Here is a 25137-nt window from a genome sequence, read left to right on the forward strand (position 1 = left end):
ATACCTGCAAAACTAATGACATTCCCATTAGCCTCAACTGTACTTTGTGTTTAGTCATATATATATATATATATATATATATACTGACATATATCTATGGTGTTTAGTGCTAATTAGCAAATGTTAGCATGCTAACATGCAAAACTAAGATGATAAACATTGCAAACATACCTGCTGAACATCAGCTCAGTTGGTAGCGCAGGCGCACATATATAGATGTTTATGCCTCGACGCAGAAGCTCCAGGGTTCGAGTCCTACCTGTGACGATTTCCTGCATGTCTTCCTCCTCTCTCTCCCCCCTTTCATAGCTGTCTTATCCATTAAAGGCAGAAATCCCCCAAAAATAATCTTAAACCGCACTAAATACAGCCTCAAAGAGCTGCTAGCATGGCTGTGGACTTGTTAAAATTACAGGCTTTTGCTACCCTTCATCAATGGTGTTCGGTGTTGATAAATACTATGTGGTAAAATCTCTAATGTCATACTGCTATTTGGACCTTGCCAATGAATAGTGTGTTTCTGAGGTAGATGTTTAAGTGAGCTGCTTTCACATAATATTCATGCACAGACACTTACACCTTAAAGCAAGACTCCAGACGAATAAAGTCTAATCTTAGATCAAATGCTTTCAGTGTAGTCATAAAAGATGTCAATGCTATACCCTGCATTGTTAATGAGTACTTGAATATTGTACTCAAGTAAACGTAATGTTACTTTATACTCTAGTAAAAGTACTTGTGTACAAATTTACTTAAAGTAAAGATTAGACAGTGGTGGAATGTAACTAATTACATTCACTCAAGTACACAAATTTGACGCACTTTTACTCTTGCTACTTTCTACTTCTACTCCACTACATTTCATGTGTGAATGTGATCAGGGCGTTCCTGCAAAAGAGAGGCTGCCTCTCAGTGAAACTCCCCTGAATAAATAAAGGTTAAATAAAAAATAAAAAAATAAAAATTTCAGAGGGAAATATTGCAGTTTTTACTCTGCTACATTAATGTGACAGCTTTAATTACTAGTTACTTTACAAATTAAGATTTTTGCACACAAAACACTTGAGTTTTTAAAACATTATGTTTTAATATAAATTAAACTACCCAACAATATGAAGGCCAACAAAAGTACAGCTGTGAGGATATTTCTGCATTTAGTACTTTTTACTTTTAAGTACATTTTCCTGATACTTACATACTTTTACTTACAGTAAGCAACATTTTCAATGCAGGACTTTTACTTTATTTCTACAGTGTGGTATTAGTAATTTTACTTAAGTAAAGGATCTAAATACCTCTTTCACCACTGAAAGTAGGTCAGTTAAAATGTATTTTGAGTAAACATAACTGCATTACATTTTTAAAAGGGAGGGGGGTACATGTACACACACTAGTGGAACAATATCAGCAACATGATACCTTATGTTAACTTTGCTGAGGTACAATAATGCTAAACATTACCCATGAGGACATTCTCCTTAATTTGATTGCATTGTTGTGCATTTGTACTGTTCACTTAATCCTACACTCAGCCCGGGTGCGATTGTCTTTCTGCACCAGTGGCGGTTCTAGACAATTTCAAATGGAGGCTGCCAGGCTTGGCCTACATGCGATTTTAGGGGTACCAAATATATTAATACAAGTGTTACATACCACCAACCCTCCATAGGTTTGGTTCTACAAAAGACTGACGATACACATATAACAATAAACACAAGAAAACTCATTCAGTGTTAACCTACATTTTATTTATCACTGTACATGAATAATATCCCCTCTTTGGGGGTACAGGTAGGGTTAAACATGTATGAAAATATTTGCCAGAAGAAGGCAACACAATTATGTAGTTAAGTTTAAAAAAAACTTTAAAAGTGTGGTTTGGGTTAAAATCAGTACATAAGTTAAGTTACTCAACTTACGCATGTGACGCAAAACAACAAGTAGTTCAGTTTGTTCCATTTAGTAAAAACAATCCATCCACCACCCGAACCTGCCTCCTTATGTGCCTTTTCTTTTTACTCTGTAATGGAAACCACTTGAAATGTAGCAAAGTATGATACAATGTACTTTGGTAAAAGTAAAATCACCTTCTTTTTAGTAGAGGGTACACAAATAAACGACTTCAGTACAGTATCTAGAGTAAATCCACCCCTGCAAGTGTATATATATAGCCTACAATGTAAATGTGCATGTGTATTCCAATGTATTAAAATATGTCCATGGCAATTAGTATTAAGCAATGACGCATGCAATTTTCTTCGTTTTTGTAATCCAATCCGTTCCAGAGACAAACTCTGAAATAGCTTTCATAGTGGTTGGTCATTGCTCAAAATCATAATTAAAAAGACTTAATACTGAGAGCACAGAATAATACACCACAATGTTCTAAAACTGTAAGAATACAGGTTTGATTGTGACCCTCTCCATCACAGCCTAATCTCTTACATACTGTACAGCTGTGGAGCCTCAGTCTGAATGAATGTGCAGCTCTTAATGGGATTATCCCACAAGCTTCAGTGCTCTTATTCCCCTTGACTTCCTTCTAACTGGCTCGCTTTTGATCTTCTCCTTACGTGGAATTAATCTCAAACCTGCTCAACTGTGATAATTCAATTAACCAGCGGATGTCTTTTTTTGCTCGATGTGTTGCTGTTTTCAGTCTTCATTAGAGAATGAAATGCACTTTGGATGCCATCAAAAGAAATAAAGTCTGATTATCTGTTTTCTACCACTAGAAACAGCAGTCTTAAATATGCAATGTATTTATAGTGGCCAGTGATGGTGGACTGGAAATTTGTTTGTCACTTGTTGGGCCAAAAGGGGTCCTCCATCCTTATGGATGAGATGTGACCCTGTACAGAAAAAGACATGCTTGCATTATTAATTACATTGAAGTAACAGAAAGATGAAATTATGTTAATTGTTGTTATTTTTGTTATTTTATTGTTGTTTTCAGAACATTAGAACTGACACACTCCCCCATAAGGTCATCAAATAATACCATCTACTGCACAGAGGATCCAGTATCTGAACTGACTTGCTCCACAGCATTTGCATAATAATCACAAAGTTGGTTCTAAATAGTCACATATTCTGAATAGCTTCTTTGCATAACTTCCTCTGCCTCAGTGGTGGAAGACATATTCAGGCCCTTCTTAAGTACAATTATCACAGTGTAAAAATACTATAAGTAAATATTTTCATCAACTGTTTTACTTAAGGAACAAACTCCCAGAAAACAGCAGGTCCGCTGCAACTCTCAGTTCTTTTAAATCAAGGCTGAAGAGTTTTCTTTTTGATGCTGCCTTTTTTTAAAGTAAATGTTCATGCTATGCTTTGCCTTAAGTTAATGTAGTAAGGTATATCAGCAACATGTTGGTAATAATTTTAATGTTATTTAAAGGTAGACGTTATAATCAAGCAAGCAGAATAAACCCTGACAGTTTTATTATTATATATTTTATCACTGGATTATTATTACTAATGCATTTACAAGTAAGCAGTATTTAAAGTTACAACTTGTCATGGCAGAGCAATTTTTCAGTGGCTGGATTATAGTGGCACAAAGACGCTGAGTGGTCTGGTTATATTATGCTTTGAGAATGAACGAGCAGTTAAACCAGGAATAGACGGGAGGACTCCTCGGTGCACAAGCCTCACAGAATGACTGCAGACAGGTGAGTACAACAACAAACTCACTGTGAATTTATTAACTTTCTTTTCAGAGGACGTCAATGTTGCTGGACAAAGTAGCATTGTGTGCGCGCGCTACACATGCAAAAATATATTAAAGATAAGATATATTTTATTGTCCCCGAAGGGAAATTTGTTTTGAACTCTGTCCGTTCCGCAGCTTTACAAAGACAACACAAAATACAGAAAATGCAACACAAACATGCCTCCATATACTGTACATTGGACAGGTACCTATATAGTAAGCACATTAACTACTCCTTTTCATTGGCATTCTGTGCTGCTCTTTGCTGAAATATGTGTGCAGCTGCTGTGGAGTTTATATTGTTTGAACATGTATGTGTTGTCTGCCTTGGTAATGTTTTATTCTACTGTTGATTCTATAAGAAGTGTCAGGTTATTTAATTTATGTAGCCTATGAATGTTTGTTGCACCTGGCACAGTTTCCAGTTATTATTTATTTTTAGGCCATTTTTGTTTAATTGTCTGAATTGTGCCTGCTTTCTGATTCATTCTAGTGAGTTTATACTGAAGGCTGTTGTATAAGTATAATTGATAATCAGTTGAATGAACAGGCTGCAAAGATCCCTCTATAGAAATTAAATGTGTTTGTGCATCATTGCTCTGTGGTGTGATGTGTATACATGGTGTGTATACGTTGGCATGTTAATACAATACATTTTGTAGCCTAAATGTGTTCTTTAGTTTAATAGGTCTATCAACCAACATGGTCATCATCATATACAATATTGCTTTAATGCAGTAACGTTTACTCAGAGTACATTTTAACTGACCTACTTTTTTACTTTATCGAAGTACATTTTAACCAAGGTAATGTTTTGCTCTTGTACCTGAGTAAAAAAATCCTTAAACTAACAGTAATTTTGCTCAAGTATAATATTCTAGTACTTTCCAACTATGTACAACTATGAACAGCTATGTCGTGCTCTTCTAGTATGTTTTCAGTGGCATGAACAGTACAACTCCAGATGTTGTTATTTTTAAAAACATTCTGGCTTTTTACAACGTGGATCATATATTCATTGTTTTAGCCATCACTTTGCACTACTAACTAATTGGTGGACTTGTGGGTCTGTAATGAATGCTCATTAAAATATTAGGGACACTGTGGAGGTTACTAAACTGCTATGAAATAAGTGCAAGTGTGGATCTGTTATTTTCCACTAATACTCTTTACACTTCCATGTGAATGTGTATGTGTATTCATTTCTGTGAAGCGATTGGTAGCCTTTGGGGTATTATCAGCAGTTATATATAAACGATAAACAATTTGTCACAGTCATTAATTTAATACTGCTCAGTGAATTGACAACATAAGTCATAAAGCTAAAGTACAGTAATGGAGTGTGGAAATCCTAATGTGCAATAGCCTTTTTTGCATTGATGTGACTCATAGAAAAGAAAGACTACTGTGTTTTGTTGTGATTGAATTCTTAATTAGCAGTATAGAATAATTAGAGGTATGTGGGAGTTAATGTTAAATATGTTGTCATACATCTTTTACTTCCTGTTATTAATGACATGAAGCAATATTAACCACAAACACCATATAATCACTTACTAGAGCCCTGTGAACTGTGAATACAGTTTACACAGAAAATATTTTCTGAAACTGGAGTAATTGCATAATAATTGCATAACCCCATGTTTTGTTTCGCCTTTTTTTTGCAGAGCATGTTACCTCAACAGTGACTGAACAAAGGACTGTAAGTTTATTTTTTTGCAGTTACTTAATAAATGAAAAAAAGTTTAGAGCTCATTAGCAGCTGGGTGTGGTCTTGATCTGCTTTTTCAGAAGTGCACACCAGGTCAGCTGGTGATTTCCCGGGTATGACTACAAAAATGCCCATTCATTATATTATTGTAATATAATTACACCAGTAAATCAAACTGTCACCGCTGGCTGCTTCTGGGTTGTAAATAAAAAAATAAAAAAGGTCTACTTTTAATGTAGCATTTTATTATTGCATTAGTCATAGCTGTTATTTTGTACTCAACTAGATTATGATTACATTACATTTACCTGATTTACATATGGGAAAAATACAATACAGAAGCTGCCAAAACAATGGATTCCAAAAGTATGAAGTACCTAACTCTAGCACCACATAGGCATCTTAAAAGAAAAATGAAAACACTGCTTCCATAATACCATAATTCTTCAGAAAAGTATTTTAAAAGAGTATTTTAATATATTCTTTAATAACACATTTCATGTAACAAATTGCCAAAAATAAGAAGTGAATATAAATCAGTTATGATAGATAGATGGGAGATATGCATTTGGTTCATATCTAGAATCTCTGAACTGATATTAGACATAAGAATGTGAGAACTGATGCACACATATAAATAGTTATGGACTTGGTTGGTTACAAGATACATAATTTATTTTACTCACTGATAATCTCACCATTTTAAAGTTTGTGCAGCACTTTTTGATTTCTCCTATACTGCCCTCTACTGCCTGGTTTCATTAACTACACACATGATGACGCATCGTATACAATACTTACCAATTGAAGAATTTCCCAAACAAATTGTTCTTTCCTCTAAAACACAGCTTGTATAAATAAGCTTGTTGTTTGGTTTTTTAGGATTTTAGGTTTGCAGTTTGTTGTTGTTTAAATATGAGCTAAAGTTGGCATATTGGCATCAGTATTTTATAAGAAATCAGTATTCATTTTGTAACACTAGTTTAAATTTGGTACATTTCATTCTATATATACAAATATTTCCAAATATACAGTGTCTGTTAAATGTGGAAGTAAGTAAATATGGAAATTGTACTATTCAGGTAACCATCAAAATAATTGAAGATTTACAGGTCAAAAAGCAAATTCTTCACAATAGTCCACCAGGATTTTAGATTTCAAAGGCTTCCTTCAAGGGCTCCAACTAGCATGAGGTTTGCACTCCAGCAGGTGAAACACTTTAACCCAGACACTGCAGGCAAAGGAGAATACTAAATGTTCACAAAGGCCATCAAAAAGATTGCTTGTTTACTGCTCTTACTGTGCCTGCTGATAGCATCGCACAGATGAACACCAGTGACACACGCAGCCTCATCCTGAGTCTTTGATCAAATGGGAAAGCTGACAGAATTATTTGTCAGACCTCTGATGGCAAATACACATTTTATCCACTTCTGTTTTATGTGTTTTATAGCCTAAAAAACAAAAAATAACTCACCACATTTGCTCAATAACAGTTCACGTTAGGGGAGTGTTTACCAGCCATGCTTTATTATTGATCATATATTTGTACATGTTGAATGCTCTCTATACAGTCCCACCAAATTATCATCAATTAATTTATTATTTAATTTTAAAGAAATTTTGTGTCAGTAAGAGTTTGCTCAACTAAAACTGCATATTTGTCCTGAATGTGTGAAAGCCATTCACCCAAAACACTTCCACTGTTTGTGGTGAAGCTGAGACTGCCACACCTTTAGCTGTCAATGTGTAACTGATCAATGATTGAATAGCCAAAATGACCTTAGAAGAATATTAATATCATAGCTACAAAAAAAATCCCTCTTGTAGGCTTCCTTGAAGTACTGCATATATGCTGATGATAGGTTGAAAAACACTATTGGTTTTGTGTGAAGTACAAGTGTTCACTATCCCTGCTGATAAAATCCCATCAGAAAAATCCTATCCTCCAACACACACTCATACACACAGAGTTTCTGAGCTCTTTAGTGTAGATCTCCAATAGCATTAATGGATCTACGTCATTAATCTGCTGCCAGAAAAGGAAGAGCAACTCAGAAAGACTCAGAAGCAGGATTTAAAAGGCCCTTTCACCCAAATAATTAAACTCTAATTAACACTAATTTCTCATTGCAGGATGCGTTTATTTATAAAGTATAATCCACACTTCTTCTTGCCTAAGCATGTAAATAACATGAAAATGGCTATGTAGTGTCAACCAGCCACCTCTGTTTGGCCTGTCTGATGTCTGTTGGTAATGAGCTTGGCCTTTTGCCCCTGGATTAAAGGCCTTGTATAGGAGGCAGGTGAGATCCTACTGTCAGGTTAACCACCAGCTACTGAGGTGTAATACAGTACATCCTTGGGGTACTTTTTTATTCCTTAACTGTTTATTTCTTTTTCATAGAAGAATATGAAGCTACTTGCTGCAGTAACAGCAGCTATAGTCTCTTTTGTGAGACAGGACAAGTAGGGGTTGAGCACTTAATTATAGAGTTCGAAAGGTTGTAACCTTATTGTCCAATATAGCTCCATCTTATTAAGTCTGGCTGTTGGCCATTGCATAATGCCAACATCTCTGTCTGAAGGAGAGAAGGACCTATCAAAGCAGTGGGAAGCGTGAGTATTCACTGTATGTTGTGTGCACTTGAATTGTGCTTTCTTTTCTGTTTGACTTCGATGTAGCTCTGTTTTATTATCTTGTTTTGCATTAGTTTACAGGAATTATAGTGTTATGATAGCTAAGACTTTTTAATGTAATATTTTGTGTGCCACACTTTCATGTGCTTTTGAGGTAAACACATATAAATGAGTTGGATTTGATAAACAACCAGTGTTCTGGAAGAAGTATTTAGATCTTCTACTTATGTCAAAGTACCAATACAAGAATAGAAAAGTACTCCATTACAAGTAAAAGGACTGCATTCAAAACCTTAGAAGAATTGCAGAAATATTATTGGGAAAAATATACTAAGTATAATATAGTAGTAGTATATTAGTGCTCCACTGGATCAAAATATTAATCTGGGGGACCTGAGATAATTAATGGGGTAGGAGAAAAATAAATTGTATTAATTATTTTTGGACTTTCCTCTAATCTTCTCTTTTTTATGAAATATTGGATAATTTGGCCTCAAACTGTTACTTTGATTAAACCATTTTAGAAGTTTAGAGGGAAAATGTCTCTTTGGTGGAACTACTATATCAAAAATGTGACAAGGAGCCCCAACTAGATACAGTAATGCTTTTTGTAAGGGGTCACAAGCCAGTTGAGAAGTACTGGTTTGATGTGCATCGCATTGTATTCTACAAGATTATAATTTGTTTTTTATATAAAATCCTAATCTGACAGTAGTAACTGTCAGATAAAAGAGTAGACACTAAAATGTTTCACTTAAAAAATGATGTGAAGTAGCAAATCAAGTAAAGTACAAGTAGCTCAAAATTGTACCAAAGTACTGCACTTGAGTAAATTTACTTAGTTACTTTCCACTACTGTCGATCATTTTTTTTATCGTTTAGGTTTCAGGTAATTTTTTGCTTTTTAGAGGCTTTAACATCACTAAAACTATGAAATAATACAAGAGTGTTTATTGTGTCTAGGATTTGTGTACATGTAATGAATTTATTGTGCATGTTTAGTCAGTACAGTCCTACAGTATACATGCCATGAATATCTTGTAAGACCAACAGTTTAACAACCAGCGGTTGGAGCGCCTGCTCTATTTCAGGATTCCCAGCAGAGGTGACGTTCACTTCCTGAATGGAGAGATGGGGGAGGGGATCTTGATGTCCTGCCCCCTCTCCAGTCTCTTCTCACATTCAATCAGGTAATTTACACCGTCAGTCACTAATTGTACCAGCTCGACCTGCGGATGCATAGTAACTAGTGTCAAAGATCAATATGTATATAGTTGTTACACAGGTTCAGGTTACATTTGAATTAATATCCATGCTATTCTATCTACTATGGTCTTGATAATTAGCAAACTCAGTGGTTCTCGATGATGTGTCATTGAGGCTCAAGAGTCAGCAGATTAGATTTCATTTAATAAAAAGAACTAGTGAAATCAGCTGATTTCTTTGGAATAAAGTTAGTATATTTTTTAACCCAGGTTTTGTGGGTTACTCTTTCTTAAGTACTCTTTCACTTGCAACTTTACTGCAGAAAGTTTTTCATGTCCACGTAGAAAAGAAGAAGAATTGGGAACAAGATAGGAATGTACATACTTTTATGTCTTTTTGGACATCAAAGGGGACAGTTTTTAAACCATTCACACTGTGCAGTCAGAAAAGAAAAATGAAAGTAATCTGTAACAGTTGTCTGTTTATAAGCTGTCTTTAAGTTTAGGTTCTTTAAGTCTTTATGCTATTTTCAGTTTCACTTCCATTCACACCAGGGGACTTTTGCTCCCTAAGTTTTGGACTTGCTCTGATTGAATGTGATTTGCAGACTCTAACATCAACCATAACCAAAGAGGTGATAATAATAACCCTGACCTTACTCCACAGCACTGTGGAGATAAGTCAGGTAATGCGAGACTACCTTGACCTTAACTATCTATGATCTTAACAGCCTTCGATTGGTAGTGCCTGTTGGAGGCCTTGATCACAGCCTGTGAAGAAGTGCAGGAGGAAAGGCTCAGCTAAGTAGACAGCAGTCTGTAACCTCAACTGGCACCTCCCCGCCTGGATTACAGATTAAAGAACAGCAGTGGGTACGCTTATTCACAGCCGACACCTGTTGGGATGTCTGCTGTCCTCTGTCTAACTCTAACTCTATTTGCCTGCTGCTCTTTTCTACTCTTACTTCAGTTGCTGCTTTCCTCTACAAGTGTTTACCTCTGACTTGCCCAGACGGTCGAGATTAGAAATGTCCACGGTGTCTCCAGTAGCGGCCGTGTCGACGCCTCCTGTGCCTCTCTTCTGTAGCCTCAGGTTATCCAGGATCTTTTTAAAGCGAGGGTCCTAGATCATAAACAACACACAGTAAATCATTTTTCAGTCATGACAACTAGAATACGGGAGGAAATATATTGTTTAACTTGAACTTCTTTTCCTGTATTACCCTGCTGAGGATGGGCAGGCGGATATGCACACCAGCCCTGAGCCCAGTGCCGAGGTTAGAGGGGCAAGTGAGGATGTAGCCCAGACGGTCATTCCACATGAACTCCCAGCCTCTCTCCTGAATTAGATGCTCCACCTAAATGTTACCAGAAAAGACTTTAGATATGTTTACTTTTTGGAACACATATAAAAGATAATTGCAACAAGCTGGAGATAGCAGATACAGAAAGGCCCAGTTTCTTGATTTTCTATATATTTTGTTTTTCATAGCATACTTTTAATACAATCTGTAGGCAATGTTTTTTGTTTTTTTTTAAGTCTTTACAATACTTTACCTTGCACTGAGATAAACTGCATGGATAAACTATTTCAATTATAGAGCAATACGTTTTAAAAATCCACACTGGACATAGAGACATGCATACCTGTTTAAGACCTCTGCAGAACCTTTCAAACACTCTCTTCATGTTTCCTCCTTTCTCCATGGATATGATCCTTGTGTGGTCCTCCTCATTGATCCAGATTAAGAAGTTCTTCTCGTTGTTGTGCCTGAGACAATCAGGAATAATTAAACTCCAATGATATCCATGTTAATACAGCTGCTGATACAATTGAATCATTCAGCAGAGAAAATGCCTGCAGCGTCAGGTCAGTCATGGGCTATATAGACACAGGTGTGGAGGTGGGGGTCGGGGCAACACTACTTTATCAAAAAAGGAAATGATGCTGAAGTTGGAGTTATGGAGGTAAAGGAAGAAGAAAGGCATGAGAAAAAAAACAGGTTGAATTTGCAGAGGAGAGTGAAAGAGCTGTTTGAAAAGCATGAAGGTATAATTAGGGCATTAAAACAGGAGATAAAGTAACCTATTAGTTATAGTCTGGAGGAGCTGCGAGTGCAAAGTTTCAGGATACTACCAGTGATGTACTAAGCACTACATGGATAGGAAAATAGCATTTCCATGTATTGTAAATCTAATGAAAAAGCACATTGAATTCCAGCAGTGAGTGAGTCTGAATCTGCTTGTTGTTTTCTGGTGATTTTAAGCCTTGCAGCAATGAGGGCAGAGTGATTTCTACATTATCTGTTCTTACATAATTTTACAGAAAAAAAGTGTAATCTAATTCTGCTGAATAATCCACTTCTCTCTAGTCACATTGATCCTGTACTATATGGTGGTGGTGCTCAATGGTGTCAGATGTCAGACAATGTTCACCAATCTTCCCTAAATAACCCCCCTTCTTACAAATTGGTATATGTCATCAAATAAGACACTGCTACATTGCTAAAAAAGAAGTTATGGGATGAAGATGGTCACAAATAGCCGTCATATTAGTGTTTTTATTACTGTCTCCAGTTTTCCCCACAAACCAACCACTAGTGATGGCAGTGAATGAAACCAGGATCAAACCTCTGAGGCATATCTCCTCATAAATATGTTTCTCTGCACTCTAGGCAAACTACAGTGACTACAGCTAAACTAAAAAAACAGCAGTATTTCTTCTACAATGAGTTTATCCTAGTCTTACCAGATACCACGAGCATCAGGCCAATCTCTGGCCATCCCAGCTGCCGTGAGCAGAGGTGACACAGGTTTATCAAACAGGAAGTGCTCCTGATTGGCCAGTGAAGGGATAGAGGAATCAGGAGGGACATTAGATGGCATTGGTCATCAAAAAAAAAGAGGACCTTGTCTCTGAGTGTGTGTGTTTGTGCACTTACATCAATAAGCAGTTTCTGCTCTCTTTCAGACATCTCTCCCAGGCTGTAGTAGCGACCACTCAGGTCTCCCTTCAGGCCAGCCAGAGCTGTCACAACCACACGCTCCACCTCACGGCGCTCAGAGCGAGAGCATGCAGGGGGAAGACTCAGCCCACGGATGCTACGACCGGTACGGACACGAGTTGATAGCACGTAGCGCTCATCAAACATTCCTGAGGTGATCTGATAAAAAAAAAAAACAGTATAAGGTCACTGAGTGGATGCAGGAAGTAATGGATGCAGCGAACAAATTAGTGAATAGGTATGTGGGTGTTACCTTGGAAGCATCCAGGTCAGTGGGATGCTTCATTGTGCGAGGGTCGTATCCATTGTGTCTATCCTTGATAACAGGGTCAAAGAGCTCAGCAAACACCTGATGGGGAAAATCAAATTGAGTTTTCCCCTCATTTCAAGACTGAAGACACAACAACTCCCTGCAAACATGAGCTCCAACCTCGTAGCTCTCCTCATCTCCAGCTACCATGCCCACAGTCTTGATGAAGGGGTGTCCAGGGTTGTCCACCCCGGTCTGGATGCACTGGTCCAAGGTCCAGTTGTTGGGGGTTGTCTTGTCTCTCAGGCGTCCATAAATGGTTGGGGTCAGGGCTGCTGCCATGCAGTTGTTGTGCTTCCTCAGGTCAGGGAAATCAGCGCTGTAGAATGTTATCAACAACTAACTTAGTGTTTGGATAAAGAAGCTTCACTACTAGCAGATCCCTTTTTATAGTCCAAACACTTTTTTAAATAAAACATTTAGTTTGCTTCAGTGGTGCCTCTGTAATATGGGAATTTAAACATAAATGTCTACAATTTTCTAAATACCTACCTGGGTGGATAGAGCCTTGTCCTCTCAGCAGCAGCAACAGCAGCAGTGTTGTCACTGAGGACGTATCCAGATGCCAGTGTGCCAGCGCCGATGCTGGCCAAAATCACAGCTGTGTTACGGCCAGACATTATACGGGTGAAAGAGTTCGCCATGATCCTGTGGTCTTGGTTATTACCTGGTGAAAGGTCAGAGGGCAAAGGTGACGTTCCATCAACTTTAAAAAGTATTTATATATTTCCAGTCTGATTACTTCTTATAGGAAAGTACTGTAACTGAGTTTACCACTTGATCCCAATGTGTATACAAACACTGCTTGTGGTAATAGATAGTTGGTTATAGTCTCATTTTGGAGTTATAAATGTTGTAAATGTTAATGTGTATTTGTGCTACTTTGTAGCATACTGAGCTACAAGCCTGAACTTTACTGCAGCATCCTGCCTGAATGTCACAGATGGCATTTAAGAGAAGCTGATAATTGGGAATCAGATTGTTAAACAAGACTGCCCACAGATACAGAGGGGAGCAGATAGACAACAATCTGTAGCAGAGTATTTGTTGTACCACTTGTATTTCCCTTTATAAATCACACAGTGGTGAGATACAGTAAGAGCATTGTGTAAGGTTGTAGTAATCCAAGCATTTACAATGGGCCTTTTTTGGGATTGCAGTAAATACATGTTTGGAGGTAGCAGCAGTTGTGGCTTTTGTATTTAAATGAATACTGATGCTTGTGCTGCAGCACTTGAAATATATTCTACTATTTGTATTTGTTGCTCTGTGACCATAGTACTCAGAAGGAAACACATTAAAGTAGTGAATTTAAGTCTCAAAGTGATAAAGTTTGTGAGGATAAAGATGGAATCTAATAATACTTTCCCCACTGTTTGTCATACAGTTCAACAATCATCTTAAGTTTACATTAAGATGTAATTATCACACATCTTCACAGGTACATACTCAGACCAAACTACTAATTGCATAAACCTATCAAATGCTTAAGTAACATATACTTCTGAGGTCTGTGATGAGATTATTCTAGAAGTAGCCACCAGGGGGTCAAAGTCAACTGTCTCTCTCACACACACACACACACACACACACACACACACACACACACACACACACACACACACACACACACACACACACAGGAGGAGGGGTTAAAAGGTAAGAAAGAGGGGGAAAAAGGATTAGAGGGATTCTCTTCTGAGACTAGAACATTAAATTAATTCTGAAATGGGGAAAGACATGTTAACTGTAAGAACAGTCAGTCTTAGACGTAGGACAAATTAAAGGAGACCAACAGGTGGCTGGTCCCTGTTAGTATCAAGCAGATTAAGAGGCCCTAATACAAGAGGCTGCTGTGTAGGCTATACAGTGTGCTGTAAATGTCCACCCTTGGAGCAAGTAAAAAGCAAAAGGCAGAGACAGCTGATGAAAAGTTTATAGTCTCTTTGCGTATGCTGTGAAACTTATATTATTGATGATTAAAAACACAAAATACGTTCAATCCTAATCAGCTTTTTATGCATACTGTCACAACAATTTAAATGCATTGTCTTCTTTCAGAATATTCCACTGTCTTCAGAATAAAGTGGCCCTAAATCAAAAACACAAGTGAATAATGTTTGAAAGGCTGCCTAAACAACTGCTATTGACAATGTCTTTACTTCTCCAAGGGAAGCATGTGTGCATATAAGACAGGACAGAGCTGCGGGAAAAAAGAGCTAAGAGATGAGGAGGAACAGTCCATCACTCACCTGAGTTTTGTCTGAAGAATGGAGTCAGCGAAGGACCTGTGTGTTTCCTGCAGCTCAGTCCGGAGAGAGGCTCGATCTGCAGAGTGAGAGCAGACTGAAGAACAGAGCTGGGATCAGAGAGGTGGGGACACTGGCTAGGGATTAGCCTCTCACTGAGTGACAGACAGAAAATCCTCTTTCTACTGTCAGTCAGCATGTCTGCTTGCCTCTTCACACATGCACTCAAACACACGCATGCACACACACACACACACACACACACACACACACACACACACAAATTCGCAAGGCTTTTTAGGCATTTTATTTAATTAGATTATCGTTATAATATAGATGACACTCATGAAAGACCTTAAATATTTTGCTCCCTAACACGCATTAATATCATAACTCTGATGATCAGTCAGTCTTAGTTATACAGTACCACTTATGGTACAGTCATTCCTGTCACCTATGATAAGTCAGTATGGTAAACATTACCTCCTACGCCGATCCGTGGCATCTTAAATTGAGCAAGCAGATGAAGCTTTATGTGTTCAGGTGACACTTCCACTAGAGGTTTAACCCCAATATTCAGTATTATGGCTCAAGAAGAAAGGTTTCCAAAGCATGCATACCTCTGTTTAACTGTTCCTTTATTAGCTGTAAGACAAAATGTGAGTATATTGTATGTTACACACGCTTAAAGGCCTATTTAGACTGATCAAAAAGTGGGTCAGAGAGGAATATCAAGCCTGCTAATTACTGCGGAAATCTCGCACACCACTGTGGTCTGTATGCTGAGCTGCTAAATGGGCATCCCTGTATGTCCACACCCGTAGTGGCATTGCAGGCTTTTATGTATACATCTCTCCTTGGGCTGGTTCCTTCCTTCTTTTTTGACTACTTATTCATCATTACCTATGCATTGTGTCTCTAAATTGAAATGTCCTCTCCTTGTTTTTTCCCCAGTATTTCAAATCCAGTATACATAATTTTCACTAAGCCAATGAGTTGCTGTCTTTGACTGAAAAGGAGTCTGAGATGTCACACCAGCAGTGTTGTGGTAAACTTCACATAACTGTTATCCATCTGCCCTCAGAAACAGGAGTCATGTTGGTTGATCTGCTATACAACTCCCACTGAGAAACAAATACTTACAACCTACAACTGCCACCCTTCAGCCTTCTGCCAACTTGTCACATCTCCTCGACAACATTTGGAACGATGACTTTATCACTTTGCAAACACTTGTTGTTTGCTCAACTTGTCTGTGATTCACACCACACCACTTTTCTCTTTCACTTCCTCTGCCTGGTCTGTCTCACTCTCCTTCTCGCTCTTTCCCTCTCTCTGACATAATGTCCTGCAGCAAACACAATTAGCAATGTCTGTTGTTCTATCTTTAGATACTGAAATGGCATTCAACAGCATTTACTTCAGCTGGTAAATTAAATATCTTATCATTCCCTCTTTATAATTACTGATATCTAAAGGTAATACATTTTACACGTTTGTTATCCAACAACCCTTCAGTGACATGCAGTTTAACATTGTTAATTTGGATTAATATTATTTAATATTCATCAGGCAGAATGGAATACTTTGCCATGAAATTGCAACCTCCAGTTAACAATTCATCCATTATCAAATCAGCAATAGCTGAAGAAAAGAAGAGACATTTGAGCTTTTTCTTTTCTTTTTGCCCTTTTTACTTTTTACTTACAAGTTATTGTTTAACTTGTAATAATGAAATAGTTAGTAAGACAAGGAGGAGATTAGATTTGGTCATGTACAGGTCATGCCTTTGATGTCATGAATTCCGCCTCCTGAGTTCATTTTCTGCCTCAGTTCCTGTTTTTCGCCTGTGAGTCTGTGTTTTCTGGGAGTTCCTGAACGCAACGTCTGGTTGCCTGGCGACGAAGCAAGGCCGGAGAATCTGCAACCACCCACACCTGTGTCTCATCTGCAATCTGCACACCTGGTCCTGATCATCACCTCTCCACCATTTAAGCCGTGAACTGACAGCCATTCCCTGCTGGATCGTTAGCCTCACCAGTATGTTTGCTAGAGTATCAGTTAGTAAGTTTGAGAAGTTTGTTTTGTGACGTTGTGCCATTGCTAATCTGCCTGTTCCTCTGTCTGCAGTTTTGTGACCTGGGAAATTCTCTCCACCTCTGCCTGGCTGTCTGCTTCACCATCATTATTGGATCTGCATTTCAGATGGTCAGCCTACCCACTTCCACCCGCTGCCTCACCAGCTGGACTCCCTTGCTTCCACGTACAAAGCCAAATAAATACTTACACTTTTTTTTCATTCTACTTAGCTTGTCCTTGTCTGCTTTTGGGTTCCTGTCCTAGTGAATCGTGACAGAACGATCCGGCCAAGATGAACCCAGCGGACCTGGACTCTGTTCGCCATGCCATTACCCAACAGGAAAATATGTTGGGGCAGCACCGCATGGCGCTTAAGGAGATGGCGTCGTCTGTGAGTAACCTGTCTGACGGAAATGAAGGCTCAGCTTGGGGTTCCTGCAGATAAACCACCACCTGTTTCTCTCCCTACGCCTGCTATTCCTGTTTCGTTCTGTGAGCCCAAAGTACCAACACCAGATAAGTACGAAGATTTGGGGAAATGTTGTTCATTCCTCATGCAGTGTGGACTGGTTTTTGACTTGCAGCCCAATTCCTATGCCACAGACAAGGCTAGGATAGCCTTTGTGATTGAACTGCTGCATGGGAGGGCTCTGGAGTGGGCTTCTGCCCTATAGGAGCGACAGGATCCCTGCATGTTTTCATACCAGAGATTCACGGCTGAGATGAGGAAGCTTTTGACCACCCCGTCCGAGGTAAGGACGCATCTAAAAGACTGTATTCACTCCACCAGGGAGCCCGCAGTGTAGCGGAGTTTGTTATTGAATTCAGGACATTGGCAGTGGAATGAGGGGTCATTACAGGCTGCTTTTCATCAGGGATTAACTGAACAACTCAAGGATGAACTAATTTCTTATCCCGAGCCTAAGGACCTTGACGAACTGGTGGCGTTGTCCATTCCGGTGGATAACCGATGCCGGGAGAGAAGGAGGGAGAAACGAGGAGGATCTGCCTACCATTCACCGGTTCTGTTGCCATGCAGGTTCGGACACAGATGGGATTTTACCGGCCGTTCGACATCAGTCAGTCATCTGATCCGGAGCCCATGCAGGTGGGACGTCACGGGTTGTCTGTGGAGGAGCGCCAGCGTAGACGTGCGTCCAACAGCGTCTTTACTGCGGTAAAATGGGCCATTGCATTTCATGTCCACAGCACCCGTTAAACTCCTAGCCTCGCTAAGTGTGGGAGGCTTCTTAGCGAGCCAACATCAGTCCCCCAAGAATCCAGTCAGACCAGTTTTCCTGTCGCACTCTAACACTAACCTGTCTGAGATTAATGCTTTGGTTGATTCAGGAGCAGATGATAGTTTTATGGATACCGACCTGGTGGAACAGCTGGAGCTCTCCATGGAACAACTCCCGGAGGCCATTGAAGCTACCACTCTTAACGGCAGACTTCTTGCACATATAACCATGAGGACTGAACCTGTGAAGATGCTGTTGTCTGGTAACCACTCAGAGGTCATGTCCTTTTTCATTTTGCCCTCTCCTCGCGCTCCACTGGTTCTGGGTTATCCCTGGTTGAGAGAACACAACCCCACATTTGACTGGGTGACAGGAAGGATAACCAGATGGAGTATTGATTGCCATGCTAATTGCCTTAAGTCTGCTTGTTCCCATTCTGTGTCGAGTCAGGTATCTAACCATGCCCCCCTGGATTTGTCCCAAGTTCCTAGAAGTCTATCACGGTCTGGGTGAGCAAGCAAGGGCTCTTTCCTTCCCCTCACAGACCGTATGACTGTGCCATAAACCTGATCCTGGAGCTACTTACCTAAGGGATGCCGCTACAGCATCTCTCAACCTGAATGCGAGGCTATAGAGTCCTACTTAAAAGGATTCTCTTGCTGCTGGCCACATTCGTCACCCCTGGGAGCGGGGTTCTTTGTTGGCAAGAAAGGCGGGTCCCTTCGGCCATGTATTGATTACCATGGGTATCATTCAAGAAGTACCCTCTGCCTTTGAACTCTGCTTTTGACTCTCTGCAGGGCTCTATTGTGTTCACTAAGCTCGACTTGCGCAATGCGTATCAGCTCGTCCGGATCGGAGTGTGCGTATCTGGTCATGCCTTTTGGACTCACCAATGCCCCTGCTGTATTCCCCAAAGTAGGGTAAACGATGTTCTGAGAGATAATCGGTCAGTTTGTCTACCTGGATGATATTCTCGTTTCTTCCAAGCAACAGAGCGTTTTGCTGGACTCCTGAGGCGGACAAGGCTTTCGTTGATCTTAAGAACCGTTTGACTAATGCTCCCATCCTCGCTCAGCCTGATACCTCTCGTCAGTTTGTGGAAGTAGATGCTTCAGATGTTGGGGTTGGAGCCATTTTGTCCCAGCGTAGTTCCACTGATAATAAACTTCACCCCTGTGCTTTCTATTCTCGTCGTCTTTCTCCAGCAGAAAGGAACTATGATGTGGGGGAACCGGGAGCTGCTCGCCTTGGAGGAGTGGCGCCACTGGCTGGAGGGGGCTGTTCACCCGTTTGTTTAGACGGACCACAAGAATCTTGCATATGTGCAATCCGCCAGGTGACTCAACTCCCCGTCAAGCCAGGTGGGCGTTGTTTTTTGGACTTTTCTCTCACCTTCTGACCTGGCTCAAATGGCAAGGCGGATGCTCTGTCCCCGGATGTTTTCTAAGATGGAGAACGGGCACCAGATCTGAGACCATACTTCCCCGGGAACTCGTCGTGGGAGCTGTCACTTGGAAGATTGAGGAGGTTATGACAGTCCTTCGGACGCAGCCTGATCCCGAGGCGGTCCCGCCCGTTTGTTTGTGCCCAAGTCAGTCCGTTCTGCCGTGCTCCAGTGGGCACACACCAACAAGAGGACTTGCCACCCAGGTGTGGCTCGGACTATGGCGTTAGAAGTTTTTGTTGGCCTGCCATGGGAGAGGAGACCCGAAGTTTGTTGCTGCATGTCCTGTCTGTGTGCAGAATAAGGGTTCCAATCGACCCAGCTCTGGACTGCTTCACCCCCTGCCCATTCCCCGGCGACCATGGTCGCATCTGGCCCTGGACTTTGTTACCAGTTTGCCCTCTTCTGAGGGGAACACCGTTATTCTGACTGTTGTGGATAGGTTCAGCAAGTTTGCTCACTTTCTGCTTCTTTCAAAACTTCCCTCAGCCATTGAGACAGCCGACATCCTTGTCAAGGAGGTTTTTAGAATCCACGGTCTTCCCTGTGACAGTTTCCAACCATGGTCCTCAGTTCACCTCTGCGGTCTGGAAGGCCTTTTGCTTGGCCATTGGCGCCACAGTCAACATCACGTCTGGATTCCACACCAAATCTAATGGTCAAGCCGAGAGGGCCAACCAGAAGATGGAGTCCACGCTTCGCTGCCTGGTCTCTTCCAATCCCTCCTCCTGGTCATCTCAGCTGCCATGGGTCGAGTACACCCATAACACACTTCCAACATCTGCCACTGGGATGCCCCCCTTTCAGTGCCTGTACGGCTACCAACCACCTGTTCCCATCCCAGGAAAAGGATCTCTCAGTTCTCTCTGTCCAAGCTCCCATTCATCGTTGCCACCGGACCTGGCATCATGCCAGGGAAGCCCTTCTGGGTTTCTGACCGGTATCGGCTCCAAGCCAACTGTCGCCGTGTCCCGGCACCCACTTATGCTGTTGGGGGATAAGGTCTGGTTGGCAACCCGAGACCTTCCTCTATGGACTGAGTCAAAGAAACTGTCTCACAAGTTCATTGGCCCCTTTGTGGTGGAGAAGATCATCAATTCTGCTGTGGTCCGCCTGAAACTTCCTTCCTAGACAGGTGTCCCTGTCGACACTGTACGTCACATTATGGACTCCAGAAGGCATGGTCAGGGATTCCAGTACCTGGTGGACTGGGAGGGCTATGGTCCTGAGGAGAGGTGCTGGATTCCTCGGCATCAGATTCTTGACAAGGACTTGCTTCGTGACTTTTACAGCCTCCATCCTGGAGCTCTGGGTTGTCCGCCTGGTGGTGTCCGTCAGAGGGGGCGGGTACTGTCATGAATTCCGCCTCCTGAGTTCATTTTCTGCCTCAGTTGCTGTTTTTCGCCTGTTTTCTGGGAGTTCCTGAACACACCCTGTCTGGTTGCCTGGTGACGAAGCAAGGCGGGAGAATCTGCAACTACCCACACCTGTCATCTGCACACCTGGTCCTGATCATCACCTCTCCACCATTTAAGCTGTGAACTGACAGCCATTCCCTGCTGGATTGTTAGCCTCACCAGTATGTTTGCTAGAGTATCAGTAAGTTTGAAAAGTTTGTTCTGCTGTTTTGTGCCGTTGCTAATCTGCCTGTTCCTCTGTCTGCAGTTTTCTGACCTGGGAAATTCTCTCCACCTCTGCCTGGCTGTCTGCTTCACCATCATTAGATCTGCCTTTATCTGTCAGCCTACCCACTTCCACCCGCTGTGTCACCAGCTGGACTCTCCTGCTTCCACATACAAAGCCAAATAAATACTTACACTTTTTTTTCATTCTACTTAGCTTGTCCTTGTCTGCTTTTGGGTTCCTGTCCTAGTGAATTGTGATCTTTGCGATGCTATTCATGACCACAGGGTGGCAGGATGGTCACAGGTCACACTACTGTACATGACAAGTGTGGAAGCACAAATGTCAGGACTTTAAGACAGAGGTTGTCAAAACCGTTCAGCAGTGTTTCAGTGACAAAAGCAATAAGATAATGGCTGAAAAAACAGTGGAGGATGTAAAGACTCCAGTCTTAAAGTTGTCTGGTCTTACAGTTCAAACTGTCCTCTCTCAATGTATCATGTTTGCTTTGTGTGTACCTGTGCAGTAATTTAATAAAATTAATATTTTCATATTCTTGGCTTTGACTAACCTTTGACACATGGTTTATTGCACTAATGCTCTTAGAAACAATCTCATTATTCCCCTGTGAATGTGAGTTCCTCTCTCTGGTTGAGGAACTATTTCATGAAGGATCCAGTAACAACTGTCTTATAGACCAAAGTATAAGTGGTGTAGTTTTCTTGAAATATGCATGAACTTTGGCCTTTTTAAAGCACCGACCTAAAGGTGGAATACTCTTCAACAGCAGCCAAAAGGTCATTAAGCTACAAAATCTAACTCATAAGTTGTTCATCTCAAGAGCAGTGTTTGGATTGACATGTTTAGAATGTATAAATTTATCTACAGTAGTTCCAGTTGCTGGTTTTGAGCATGTACAAGTGGACAGTCTTAGACAAAGGGAAGAATAACTGATGATGCAAGCACAAACTGAACCAGTTTCTTCTGTAATGAAATCATGCGTAGGGGATTCTACTCGCAGTCTTACGGCAGCCTACTCTTAGACCTCAGCACCAGATAAAAAAAGGATTTCTTGGTTAAATCAAACTGTGCTCTGATCATACAAAGGTACATAGTTTGTTTGGTCCCATATTGTTTTTTTATTGGTTGATGCACCCTGGAGCCTGTCATTACGTTGAAAAATTGACATGGAAGTTAAAATTAAGGGTAGTTGTTGCCAGAGGAAGCAGAAGCAACTTAATCGAAGTTATTGCACAGTCCAAGGAAATGCACAAACACATAAGGCATGTTGAATTTATTTCCCCTGCACCTACCAGTGAAAAATGCAAACAATACACAAAAATGATATTCAAATACAAACATAGCTTTTTGTATTCCCAAACCTGTATGTAAAACATACACTACCATACACACAACAGACGCAGTGCAAAGGACATGTTTTTTTCCAAAAGCAAAGCCTGAAAACATTTCCTCTAATCAATCTGGAACAAGGTTAATTGTTTTATGAGTAAAGTTCTCTGTTTTCACTGAGGCCTGCATAACTTTTTACATAACAGACTGTTTTGCAGAAGACATAGCCTAAAGACTATAATTGACTTCATGAGATACACAAAGAGACAAATGGGCCAAAATATTGTGTCTATGCCTTTTAAGAGCGCCTCCTTGCAGCTACAGAGACAATATAGAGAAGCAGAGGGAGAACGCAGGGAGCGTCCAGTCAGACATGTACAACATGCAGCTGGTGTGTGCATGCAGGACAACTATGTTCATCATATCAGCAATACGGAAAATAAATTCTGATTATTCAAATGCTACATTTGTTTTTCAAAAGACATTTTTTTATGATACAGTTAAACTGATTTTCTTGCGATACACGAGCCTTGGATGCAAAACTAGAATTCAACATAAAAGGAGGAGAGACAAAAAAACAACAATAACATTAATATTCACAGCATAACAATTCAAAGTATTTCTTCATCAATCATATGATATGTGTGGATATGTCACTGTATACAAAAATAACATAAATACAGTATCTGATGAAATAAATAGCATGGTAAATAACGATCATACTGTCACTCAAGCAAAGCTACATCTCAGTGAGTGCAAAAACTGTCCCAGCCTACATCCAAGCGTTACACACTGGGACCTGACTACACACGTCAGTATCTAAAAGCTAAAGAAATCAAACTGCACACAAACACTGCAAAAGCTTTGGGACAGTAGAGGTTATAACAATGTTTAAACACTAGATGGAGATATTTGCTGCAATGACTTCACTGTGTTTACACTAACATGCTACTGTATAATCCACATGACCTATTTTCTGAAAAAACAAGTTGAATAAGTGAAATTCTAAAGTCTAATTTCTAAAAGAAATCTTAGGATTTCTAAGCAGGATTTATATAAAACTTTACGCTTGTAAATTGGCAAGTGTGGGGAAGTTGACCTACACTAATGGAAGGCACTGATAAAGTTTTTAATTTTGTATAATCCATGTGGAATTTTTTTTAGAAAGAGCTTTCCATTTTTATCGGACATCTTTAGGCAAAGACCGACTAAAGACAAATACAGAATTCTTTGTTTTATCAATGGAAAAATCAGCTACTTTATCAAAATATATCAAATTTTTCCACTTTAAATTATGTTCATTTTAGTATCTTTCTACATTATATTGAAGGCTTAAAGGCATTTTGCCATATCCAGCCCACTGAGGATGCATAGTGATTTAAATAGTCACCCCAATAAGAGTAAAGCATGCTCAGCAGAGGGTCAGGGGTCAGGTTGAAGGCCATTTAGACAGTTACATCCCAAGCTGAAATCATGCAAGTTTTGTGCAGTGACCATCATGACAGAAAGCATATTTTGGGGATCTCGCTCCAAGACATGGCACGGAAATGCACAGGTAACAGAACACAGACAACAGCACAGAGACACAAGCTCAGACATCTCTCTCTTACACTATCTGTATATGCTACATCTCTGTTACATCCATTTCATCCATTCACTTCATGCTCTCAGCCTTTCCTGCACTCTCAGGCTGTCTGAGGAAGTGTGATGTCATGTGCACCACACTCTCGACTGAGGAATGATGAGCGCACACAGCGACATGTCGTTTCCTAAAAACCCTTATGCAATGCAACCAGAACCTTTTTCTCTTGTTCTCCTTGAAGACAATCAATCTATCACCTTAGAAATTCTCAGCCTGTCCTCTTCTCATGCTCCCTCTCTTGTAAAAGCTTGCTCAACTGGCCTCATATTTGACTCTAAAGGTATCTCTCACTTCAGTCAGTATCTCTCTTATATTTATTTCCACGTCACTCTCGAAACTTTCTGATTTCCTCTTGATTGATGAGATTACGTGGGCGTGTCGCCCTTGGGGGTCCAGGTTCGGCAGGCTCCCACTGGCCACAAACAGCTGTAACTCATGCTGGAAGCCTGGGCTCGATCTTCAGTGAGAGATCATAGAGTGTCTCTTCATCCATGATGAGAGTCTTATCCAGAAGGTACTGGGTCACCTGGAAAAAAAAGGGGGGGGAGATATTGTAAATTATAGACCAGCAAAACTACGGCTTCATTTTGTTATTTTCGATTTTCGGTTTTTTAGTTCTCATAGTTGTCTTGATCTAAACTACTACTAGTATGTCATAAAAATATTGTAAAAAGTCATAGTATAGTGTGTAATTAAAATATAAAAAAGTCATAGTATATGTCATTAAAATGTCATAAGAAAGTAATTTAAGGAGGTGATTACAGCTCCGCTCCACGGTTCACTGATTGGCCCAGCTAATAAGCAGAAAAAGAGGGTTGGTGATTTAAGATGGCTTCTGCAGGGCCGTGTTTTAGCGCTCAGAAACGTATACATTTCCAAAACACTACCATATATCAAAGGAATTTTTAATAATCCTT

The 25137-nt window shown here is 40.2% G+C and overlaps 2 protein-coding genes across 2 annotated transcripts in view; both read right to left on the reverse strand.

The window, feature by feature from the left end:
* Nucleotides 1-9181: 9181 nt before the first annotated feature.
* Nucleotides 9182-13233, reverse strand: LOC144517655 (creatine kinase U-type, mitochondrial-like). Its single transcript, XM_078249761.1, has 9 exons — nucleotides 13082-13233; nucleotides 12710-12908; nucleotides 12533-12628; nucleotides 12217-12438; nucleotides 12024-12109; nucleotides 10922-11045; nucleotides 10498-10632; nucleotides 10272-10397; nucleotides 9182-9298 (listed from the first exon to the last, which is right to left on the reverse strand). Exons 1-9 carry the CDS (start codon nucleotides 13231-13233, stop codon nucleotides 9182-9184), a joined length of 1257 nt encoding a protein of 418 aa, XP_078105887.1.
* Nucleotides 13234-22516: 9283 nt separating this feature from the next.
* Nucleotides 22517-25137, reverse strand: part of LOC144518405 (ras-specific guanine nucleotide-releasing factor 2) — a 48476-nt gene continuing 45855 nt past the window's right edge. The window contains exon 29 of the mRNA XM_078251077.1: nucleotides 22517-24746. Within this exon, the coding sequence (XP_078107203.1) occupies nucleotides 24654-24746 (93 nt within the window). The 3' untranslated portion in view covers nucleotides 22517-24653. The remainder of the gene's footprint in view (nucleotides 24747-25137) is intronic.

Source organism: Sander vitreus, chromosome 5 (genome assembly GCF_031162955.1).
Source record: "Sander vitreus isolate 19-12246 chromosome 5, sanVit1, whole genome shotgun sequence".
NCBI classification, from domain to species: domain Eukaryota; kingdom Metazoa; phylum Chordata; class Actinopteri; order Perciformes; family Percidae; genus Sander; species Sander vitreus.